Source organism: Neolamprologus brichardi, chromosome 20 (genome assembly GCF_056152115.1).
Source record: "Neolamprologus brichardi isolate AB-2024 chromosome 20, ASM5615211v1, whole genome shotgun sequence".
NCBI classification, from domain to species: domain Eukaryota; kingdom Metazoa; phylum Chordata; class Actinopteri; order Cichliformes; family Cichlidae; genus Neolamprologus; species Neolamprologus brichardi.
In genome coordinates, this window is record NC_142123.1 from 3455697 (window position 1) to 3467376 (window position 11680).

At 41.5% G+C, this 11680-nt stretch overlaps 1 protein-coding gene across 1 annotated transcript in view; it reads right to left on the reverse strand.

Annotated features, from left to right (window-relative positions):
- dip2ba (DIP2 acetate--CoA ligase B (putative)a) overlaps positions 1–11680 on the reverse strand; it is a 46800-nt gene extending 35120 nt beyond the window's left edge. The window contains exon 1 of the mRNA XM_087834338.1: positions 11414–11680. Within this exon, the coding sequence (XP_087690464.1) occupies positions 11414–11498 (85 nt within the window). The 5' untranslated portion in view covers positions 11499–11680. The remainder of the gene's footprint in view (positions 1–11413) is intronic.

The window sequence follows — 11680 nt, forward strand, 5'->3', positions numbered from 1 at the left end:
CGAGTCTTCTGTTCACCTACACATATATATAAATATTGCTCAGCAATATACTCTTTTATGTTGTACCTACCTCTAGATGACATGTGCAGAATTTGCTCATCGACTACGCCTAATAGCTCATGGTTTAAAGGAGGACGTTAATGCAGGAGGAGTAATGTTAGGCAGGAAACAGCCTCATTAAATCAATATTATAATCTCATAACAAGCCATGAGCGGCCTTTGAGAAACGCTTTGATTCTGGGTGCTGAGTCCGCCGTTGACACTGAAACCGCAGACCTTATTGCCTACGTTCCACTCTCTGGACAGCTCACGGTCCTGACCTCATACCACCCACCAATCGCAATCATTAAACAGGCTGTCGTCAAGATGCGAATCTATCGGCCGCTCTGAAGATCATGGCTCTCAGTCTGTGCAAGGCGCTCAACAAATGGGCAACACTTGTGTAAAAGAGGCGCACACACTGTGACGAAAACAGGTTGTCTAAACGCCTGTCGAGCTCTAAAATCCACACAAAAAAGCAGTGACAACAACTCACTTCACATGCAACTAAAAGTGGAAGGTCACAGAGGAAGGGCTGTGGGGCGCTGTGTGTGTGTGCAATAAACCACTCACCAAAACCAAGGGCAGGTATGGGATTAAAGTGTGGTTAGTAAAGGAAAAGAGCAGCAACTGAAACTGATGTGGTTCCGATTCCTCTAAACAGCATCTGAAACACCACCACGTTCCTCAAGCTCAGCCAACAAAAACAGAATATTTTAAAGGCTTTCTAAATTATAAAACCTCACTTTATTGCTTTAAAGTCTTTAGGCTCAACATTACACTCTCTTAGAAAATATAGTCAGCGTGAAAGTGATGTGCCGCAGCAGGCAGACACTGAACAAAGTCAGTGGCCAGTGATTTTATTGCCAGATGGGCTGATCTCAGCCACCAAGGCCAAAATGACTACAATGAAAACATTAGTCTGACTTGATGGTGGTGATACTCAAAAAGCTGCCTTAATTTTATTATATCACAGCTGAAGATTTTCAACACATACATCAGCGGGGACGAACTAGACATGACGCTCAAACTTTAATGACACCCCCCGTCTGACAAAAACTCTACTGCCTCGAGGTGTGTACACCATCAAGTCTGCACATGATCAGAGTCTAAAAGAGACGTTTTATTGGTTATTGTGAGAATAGTGTATCACCACAATCACAACAGTCATCAGTGCGTTGTCACTCTCTGTGGGAGTATGCAACACGTGACACAAAGCCACTTTAAAACCAGGCTACCCACTGGGATCAATGTTTGAAAAATATTACTCAGTGTTATGCGGCAGTCTCAACTCTAACATTCCAAAATATGGTCCAATATTCACATAAGAGGCTCTCAGCAACGTGGGTTCAATGCTTCAAGACTCACAAGCAATTTTAGCTCATCTCCAGGAAATGACTAAGGTCAGACTTGCCAGAACAGCAGCTGTTTCAAAATATAAACCTGGCGCTTCCTTTCAAGACAATAAAAGGTAATATATGGACTTACGGGACCAACGGTGCTATTGACAGTCAGGGATTAAGAGGCCTAAGCCACACCCACAATGTTCAGTGTGTTTTCAGGGCCTTTGTTTTACCTCGCTCTCTAGAGACTTGAATTAAAGGGGTCTATGACTACAGGCCAAGCTCTAGCACAATGTGTGCTGTGGGGCCAAGAGGGGAGATAATCATCAGGTTGTTGAGGAGGCTTCCTGAGGACTTTTACTCTTTGGGAATTTTTGATAACCCTTTGGCTCTGCTCGAGGAAGGTGAGGCACATTTCCAAAAGAACAAAAAAAGAAAACATGGCAACTGACCTTTTGGAAACTTTCATTGTACATTTACAGCAGGACTGGATTACCACTGAACTCTGGTTTCCCATCAGCCCTTCCTGTGACGCAGGCCTGCGATTTCATATATAGAAACTGGTCAGCTGCTGAGAAAATACCTCGTGTTCCTCACACCCACTTCAAAGAACTCCAATGATCAGCTGTGGCTGATCAGCTGAAGAGCGACAGTGAAAGAGTCAATGAGACAGAAATGGAGAGATACTGGATAACAAGAGGCACCGGGTTTGTGGTCAGAGTGGTCTGGATGTTTAATGAGTTAATACCGTACTTTGTTACCATTTCCAACCAACAATCATGCGACTGTCCCATTATTAGTCACAGTTTTTAATAGTGACAGAAGAACGCAAACCTTCGAGGATATCCAAAGTGATCCTTTAGCATCCATGACTACAGTAAGCCAAAAATATGTAAGCTACATTATTAAAGAAAATGTTACTGTCCACTGCGGTTCACACTTCACAGCACTTGATATCAGGCTGTGAATATTTCCCTGGTGCTTGTTGTTGACTACAGCATAAACGTGTTGCCAGATAATAAAATATGCAGGCTTATAAGCATCCTTTTGTGTATATATATATATATATATATATATATATATATATAGCATGTTGGCATGTTGTAAGATCCAAAAACACAAAATGTGAAGAAAATTACTATTTGATATGCTTTAAAAAGGTTTTCCAAAAGTTGCTGTGAAGCCAGTAGCTGCTCGCAAGGTTTGAACACACACCAATAAACTTGCACTTGCTCAACTTTACTGTTAAACATTAGCAGGTAACGGACAACAAGACAACTAAAATCACTGGGGTTAACAATTATCACGCTTTTAACAACTTTCCAAGGGAGTCAGAAAGCAGGTGATTGGCCTAAAGAGGACAGCCCCGAAGAGGCTCCGGTATTTCACACACAACCCACGGGCGTAACAGTGACCCACATGTAGCAGCCAACCGGCCAGTTGGTCGCTCGTGGATGAGTTTGCCACTGGCTGATGTCTACTAGCCAGGAAAATTAGCCTCAGCGCCAAAGACACTCACACACACACACACAATTAGGACTGACTCCGAAGGATTTCGAGAGGGTGGCCTCCACTGCAATAATGGGGGAGCTTTTGTGTCAAAGAGATGCTTGTTTTCTCCTCCTCAGGCATGAAAGAGAATTTGTCTTGCCAGCCAGGTCTATTTATATTCACAAGAGCATTGGCACGGTCACGTGGCCGACTGGGCAGTGGATATATACTAGCGATAGATTAGAGGGGCTCTGCATTAACTCTCAAACTGACACCACCATAGAAAAGAAACAACTTTAATTTCCATGAGCCCATCAGACACAGATCAGAGAGTGTATCACTGAGCAATGCCAGGTGTGTCACAGCACTGGCTCTGCAGGGCACAGAGGGGAAAAAGTCCCTGACCATCACTTTCAGTTAGATAAAGTTGGTTGAGTGGTAAATGAAGGTGGGTGCATTGGCAAGCTGTGATAAATGGCCTGATATGATAAAATCAACATTCATTCTTTCCTTATGATGACTCAGAGTTGGCATCACGTCTATAAAAGCCAAAGCTTGAACAGGTTCAATCACTTTGCAGTGGATTGTTATGCCCTGAAGTAGAGGACACGCCTAATAACAGTGACTCACAAATCAACAACAAGACAAGCCTAGTCAGTAAACATGTTATCTAAATACTGTTGGTTTAACTTGACATACATAAACAAGCTACCTATCACATAAATGGGTGGATATTATGTAGTGTTAACCCTTATCCATATACTTTAAACAAGGTAAGATCAACCATTATACTTCAAGTTTTCCAACAAATTATAGAAATAAAAGATAACAGAGTCCTCTCACACCTGTATACACCCAGGGAGAAATTAATTTCAACTAGTTCGGTCTTAAATTCTTATATTATGACAAGAATACACAATAATAATAGATGACACACCTTGACGAGATGAAATAGTTGCAGGTCCATCTTTAGGTTAACACAGAGAGTCATCTTTTCCACGTTGTGCATTTCCACTGTCACATCTATCCAGTTATTTATGGTAGATACTACATTTTCCATCCATCTTTTGGTAATAGCCTTTTTCTCTGCTGCTATCACTATATATTTATTGATGCCTTTCGCTGATCAAAGTACTTCTGGCAAAGTCCAGCCCAGATATAAGCTCTTTAAGGCAGATACTAAATCATTTTCACAGCTTTTTTCATGTCCTTTTTGCCCTCCAAATACAATAGGATGCAAAGGTCTTGAGCCACCACTGCTGTCTATATATCTGCTTCCAAGGAACCAGGTTTTCTTGTCTTTTTTAAAGTGATCTTGAGCAACAGTTCTCCAGGATTTGTGAAGTTCTATCAAATTTTATATTTTTACATCAGAGGGTTTTGTCATTTTCAGTCCAGTCCTTGTTCCAGACTTTTCAGAGGAATGTTTTTTGTTAAGCCACATAGCACCGACCTATGAATCAATCAAGCATAAAAAAGGCATCTTATGTCTACACAGGCAACTTAGCAAAGCATCTATGCAAAATATGAGAATAACAGACTGTTATAACGCGTCATTTGTTCCCATTTCTTTTGTTAAATCTACCAAAGCTACCAAAGATAGCACAGGCTGACATCACAGCTTGATTTCTAAAGAGCTATTAGCCAAAGGAGCAGTGCATCATTGAGTGTCTACAGGCATCTACTGTGTCGTGGTTTAGAGCTGCATTTCAAACAGTGGTCTTGTTGAATCTACCATCAGATGAAGTACCATCAGATTTTGATCAGTGCCATCTGGAAAGCCCTTCATTTTTCAGAATGACAATGATCCTAAACACACCGCCAATGCAGTAAAAACATCTAAAAACATGGGATCATCTAAAGGAAGCCAGTATCCAAAGAAGAGCTTTAAATGTCCTTCAAGAAGCCTGGAGAACTACTTAAAGGAGAGAAAGCTCAGGCTCAGAAAAATAAATACTGACTTTCAAGCTTGTTAAAAATTACAAACTCTGTTTTTGTCTGTTTCCCATGTTATTAACGAAATATAAAGAAATGAGCAGATACTCAAGACTTTTTCACAATACTGTCATTTAACAGGACCACGTTAGTGATATTTCAACCAAATATTAGCACTGTACTTTTATGTTACAACATTATTATTGCTTATTAATATATTATAACATATTAATAAGCCAATGAATACGACATTAAAAATGAAGTAAATGTGTTATTCATTGTTTCTGAGCTATAGTTGGGTTCCTAACTGTTAAAGATTTCCAAGGAACATCAAATTGAATGTTTCAAGTATCATCTTGTTATTTCAGTCTCAAACTCACATGCATAATTCAGTCGTTGATTTCTCAATCCAACCTCACATCACGAGTGAACTCGCTCAACAAGTTCAGCATCTTTGACAATAAAAAGTTACTTTCTCACACCAAAGATCTGCAGGTCTTACGAGCTGATGAGTGGGATGTCGATATAGCCCCTGGCATGAATTTGAATACGATCTTATGTTTTTTTGGCATGCCTCAACATGTACCTGGGGAACATAAAAAAGTCAAGCTGACTTACCACACACACCCACACCACTCTGTGTCCTGGTACTTAATGAGACCGTTTGAATAATTCAGCCAACTATAGGCCCAGAGGAGGGAAAGGGACTCCAGCCATCATTAACTATTCACAGAAGCTGTATTACGTCAAACTCACATGTGCAAATATACTGTTTACACACAAACACAACAAGACCCTTACCAGATGAAATGCCCTGGCTCTGAATCTACAAGGAGGGAGATGAAAGCTTTTGGGATTCTGACCTTCTGGGTACTCTACAGAGATCAAACACAAGCACAAACTTGTGCAATATCCACTACAATATGTAAACACAAAATTTATAGCATGGTAAGAAAAATCACAAGACTGCTCAAATCCAATTCAAATGCCGTAAGAAATACTAGACGAATGACTTAAGCAGTCTCGCGAACAGCGCTGGAAAAGAAACCATCTTTGTCGTTTATAATCCGTCTTTAATATAATTACACTGCAGTGCAATGTATCCTTTTTAGACACTTTAGTGGCTTCATTAATTTCTTAAAAGAGATAGAAATCTGTCAGACAACAGTCTCTTTCTCGGTCACACTTTTAGAGCTTTATTCAGACATGTTTAAACGTGCACGCACAGCAGTGACAGAAAAAGCAGTGATATTTTACATATGTGCAAAAGAGTTGTCATGCTTTGTGGCAACGAGCATTGTCGGTTGCACTTCTGAATGTGTGTGCACCATCCTGAAGCTGAGAGAAAGCTACACCCTATTCACTGTGCACAGAGACAGCTTTCTCCTCTGGATTGAGTCAGACAAATCTCTCAGGCTTATTGTACTTTGTGAACAGACATCGTTTTAATGTACTGTTTATGTCATGAGCAGTTGTAATGCTGCGCATGCCTGCTCACTCATGCAAACGGACAAAAATTAGACTGAAAGGTGCTAAAAGAGACCTGCCAAGATTGCTTTTGCAACTTGAATTTAGATGTGATCAGATTAATGGAAAGCAGTGCAAGTCCAAGAGGAGGTTTCCACAACAAAATAAGCTAAATTTGACCAGGCTCTGTTAAACAAAATCTGTCAGTGATACAAGAAATGTTACCATTCTGTTCTATATAATATGCCCTTTATTAAAGCAGATGGGAAATCTCATCAAGATTGAAAACAAATCTCCTTTTCAAGAGAGATGCGTCCAAGAGGGGAGCAGAAACCGCATCAAATGTAAATATAAGAAATGAGTACAAGTGATATTCAGTACAGAACACAAACAGTAACATGGACTCGGATCATACGCAATAACATATCAAGAACAAGAGCATCAAAACAAATCACACTCACACTGAAGAGAGACATTTTCTCGATCCTTTAAAATGGACATAAACTCCCCCACACTTCTAACAATTTCAGCTCTTTCTGTAGATTATTCCACAAAAAAGGGGTTAGAGGAAAGAAAAGAAAACCTTCTCCCCTCCAATTCTGTTCTGACAAACGTTTGTAGTGAGCGCAAACGCCGTACTGGTTCTGATTTTTACACATGTATGCAAATAAAACAAGACTAAACCATTTCACTCGATGGGATAAACACAGCTTTTAAATACATGTCATACACTTCCATAAATGAAGTAGAAAAAAATGACTCCATTAGCTGAGTTGATGGGGAGATTTGTCGCATGTCATTACCTCCTCTCTCCCTCGGTTTAATCTAGATAATCAAACTCACAATAAAGACAAACAAAATCAAAGTATTGGGGCTGAAAGTAAAATACTGATGACATCATGCTGCGAATGCTTTACGATATCAATTTTACCGCATTTCCACCTGCTATTTGCAAGAGATCATTGGAACATCTGTAAGAAGCATGTAGTAAGACGCCTATTAGAGTAAGAAGTTGAGAAATGAAATCTGGGTAAAGATTTCATCTTTCCAGTCAGTGTAAGGCGCCTCTTATTCCTCATTTTACACCAGAGCAAAAGGCACCTTAAAAACGCACGCACTGCAACACATGTTCTTCTGTTTGAGGAAGTGTCCATCACATGTCTCCAGTCTGCCTTAAATTTAGCACCGTTTTGACTGTGTAACAAAAACAACTGTTTGCTGTTTAACACACTGATAAATAATAAAAACAGCTCAGAGACATTGTGAAAACCTTTATGACCTAAATATCGTACAGAACAGCTGGAAATATTTTTTCATTTTGACTATAAAATTACAAAATAATTCTCATCTTTCAGGAATTTAGAGAATTTTTGCATCTAGCCCAAAAATGGTTGAGTAGTTCAGGTAACATGAAGCCCACACTGCAAAATCTAGGCGGAGCTGATTTTTCTGTGTTCAGACAGCGTTACGTTGTGAATGCTTTGTGCTACGGTGATACACCAAATATCCCCGTAAAGCTCGCCTTCTCCTCTTACCGGAACTGTCTGAATTTTGTCTCTAGCAAAAATGGTAATGGAGTTACAGTCATTCAAAGAGCGCTGGACCGAGGTAAAAATGAAAGCGTTTAAAGGGTGGGAGGAGAGTCCTCCTTGACGATTCATCAGACTTCGCCCTACATGCTGTCACTGATGACCAAGGTCAGGAAAGCAGGTAGCTAAGAAAGGCTTAGTCCATATTAGTGCTGACATGCTCTGCTGAGGGCCTTCTCTCCTTCATACACAAATGAACACAGCCTACTTCTGCTACATCTGAAGGATTGGCCCAGAAAAGAAGACTCTTTGCATACTGATCAGAGATGCAAACAGACAGCGACCCCACACACATATCAACAAGTGCACTCCATGCACTAGAAAGCGCTCAGAAGCAGATTGGGAGGAACTGCCAATCATTTCCAGTTGTATTGCAATGTCAAAACAGCACCTCGGCACGGAGCATCAGCATTAGCCGACAAACTGGAACTCATCTGTGCAGAATTTTGCTTGGGTCAGCGATTTCTCTCAAGCAAACTTGACAGACGGAAGGTGATATAAAGCAGGTAGGCTGGACACAGGGATGAACAAGACATGAACTTTTACCTCTGGCCCAGTAGAGAGACGGGAGGGCGTGCACTCCCAGTGGAAATACACACTGTGTGTCATCTTCTTGTGTGTATGACCAGTCAGCGGCCGTTGCCTTCTCTTCATATGGAGGCGGCTCATTCCAACGTACACACAAAGATCGGGTTCAGCTGAATGGCCTAAATGGCAGCAGAAGCTCCTGGCCACAGCGGCTCAGACCAGCTGAATGGTCCTCATTGTGTCCACCACAGTCACAGGGGGCTCGCAGAAATGAGTTGTTTTTTAAGAGGCCATTTGGCACGCCAGTGTTCTTATCCGAGCAACGCAGGAACAAGCATTTCCACTTGCTTCAGATAAGGGCTTGTTATGGACTCAAGAAAGACGGCCTATGAGGCACGCATCCAGTCACAAAGGGACTAACAAACGTATACATACATGGACGTGAAACGGACTTTATACCACCGCCCCCAACCCACTCTTTCCACTACACTCAGTGTCTCGCAGCTAGAATTTAAAAAGCATTGCATTCATAAGCCATGATGTCACACGTGCATGTGTTGAAGTCTAAGTGTCAACACCAGAATACTGGGAATTTGCCCGCTTCTTGTACCAACCGGTTTTTGAACCTCGTGTTTCTGACGGGCGCTCGTCAACAACAACAGAAATGCAGAGTTTTAAAAGCAGTTCCTCTTTGCAAGAAGTGCGTTACTGTGCAAGTGCGTAACAGACCAAAAATAATGGTGACATGCTGTTAACCACAAAGATTAACCACAAGCAAGTTCCGATTCCGGTAAATAATCAGAAATAACTCTAAAACATGTACGTATATTTGCATTTTTACTCTTAAAGTCATAAATATCAGTGTAATTTGCTATATCAAAGAATGTATTGGAAGTAGAAATGATGCAAAACAACAAACAAATTTAACCCACAATACACCCTGAGATTTTAACGCTTGTTTAATATTATGTTATGTCTTTGTTTTATCTGTCTGATGTATCTGGTTCTTATCTATACTTTTGTTGTTTATATAAATGCTACCAAGGAACCAGAGAAGGCAGATGAAAATCAGCCTGTAATTCGCCAAACCTGCTTGTGTTAATTTTTGTACCATGTGTCCATTTATAGAAAATGAGCATAAAGATGAAGGAATAATTGGCAAACCTTTCTTAAATAACCTGTCATCTAATATAACATAGCGATCTTATAGACCTCAGTCTCCCCCTGGGGCATCTAAAGGTGTTGACCCAAAATGACTCCCTTCCAACAAGAGTCCCTCTAGTCGCGTTTCATCGCTGTGGTGCAACGAGAGCTCGTGCTAACCTACAGAGGCCCGGCATGTTTAGTCCACATAACTGCATTGCGTTTTACTATATATGGATGTTTTAATCTGTTAACGTGAAAGTAGTACTCACAGCCCTCCATCTAATTTTGAACGCGCTATTAAAGACAACTTCACTTCCTTTAATGGCGTGTTGTTTAAAAATGTGACATATCACTGCGAGACTAATGAGACATTTCCACATACAGGCTGTACCCAGCCTCTCGCCCAGTGATCGTCTCCTGCCTCCATGGAGTGGATGTACTGTATATACCACTAATGTTTTAAAGGGCTACAGTAACCAAAACAGAACAACTGCTGAGATTCATCAGCAGGTCAGGTCAGCACACTAAATCCTTTTTAAATCTACAGCTGAAAACACCTTTGAGTAATGGACTAATATCATTATTATACTCTGATCGAACACTTTGGTATTTTTATTGCAGTCAGTATCTTTTTACACAGTGTCATAACCCCCCTTTTAAGCCTTTATTACTCCCAGATATAAAATCATCATGTATTTACATCAAAACGCATGCATAACCAATTATAGGAGGGTAGCTATACATGATGCTATATTTAGAAAAAACGATAACAAAATGCTATGGACGCTGTGGATAACTAGAGGGGTCACTGCACAGGAGGATTAGATTTAGCTGCATGTATGGGGGCCACAAAGCAGGGGAAAAGGAGGGGGTACTGTCACGGATGTGTGACAGTGTGTCATTGGTAGGGTAGTGGGGCAAGCAGCTGCTCTGGGGGAGGGGTTGATATCAGCCCTGCTTTGGATAAATGAATGGTCCCAATATTGGGGTGTATACACGTGACAACAAGCCTCACATCACTGTGACCACAGGCACAGGGCAGTGTAGTATATGAGGAGGAGCGTAGGTAGGTAAACCCATGATTCCAGTAATAACAGGGCTGCACAGGTGTGCAAGGCTCGGCAAACTCTACGTTATCACTCCGGTGAATATCACTGAGGTCACAAACTACGTGTGGTAACTACGGGCAGTCATACATGACAGACTGTATCTTCATATGACACCACGAGCGGATGATGACTACAGGCCTGCTCATCTGATTTCAACACCACTCACAGTGACTCACACTTTTATAGCAATTAGCCGGATTTTTTTTCCCCAGATGAAAGTTGAGGTTTCAATTACGTCTAACTGGGAGCCATGTGGTTACAGCTGAATAAAATCAATACAATATGAAGAAGTACAACTAGATAACAAGAAAAGGGGTACAGCCCTGAACGCCTTTCAACCAAGCTACACACACACACACATAGTGGTGTTTAAAGACACACATTCACACAGCAAACGAGAGGATTTCTGATATTGTTAATCAACCTTCAGCTTTAAATGAGCTTCGAGAAAAAGAGGAATATAACAAAATAAACAGAAACAAGGGGAAATGGATGGAAGCCTTTCTCTTCCTCATGTACAATGCTGCTTGCCATGCACTGCTAGCTCATATGCCCACATCCTGTACTAGCACAAAATAAGCTAGGTGGCAGAGCCTGAGAGCCCGAAGCATGCTCTCATTCAAATTTTTCATAAAGGAAAAGTAGACGGTGAGGATGAACCTCTGCTATAACCTATGCCGGTCAGCCCAGACAGCTGAGACATACACAGCTAACCTGACAATCTGCTACAGCATCCCCCCCCATCAGCCCCCCGCCCCTCCTTTACCTTCAGACAGCTCCAGATCCAACTCAGCCAACTGGTCTCTAACCTCTTTAGGCAGGGCGGACAAATCCACGCCGCGGTCCGCCATGGCTTCGCCGATAAACTCGAGTGGCGTCTAGTTGAAAAGAAACCGGGCTGTTGCGGGGAAACGTTAAAAAAAATAAAAACAAAACCCCTCCCTCAAGACACAAAACAAGCACCGGAGTGGGAGAGACAGTCCATCCGCACGGCTGGCCCTTCCGCCATAATGGGGAAAACTCACCAACGGCA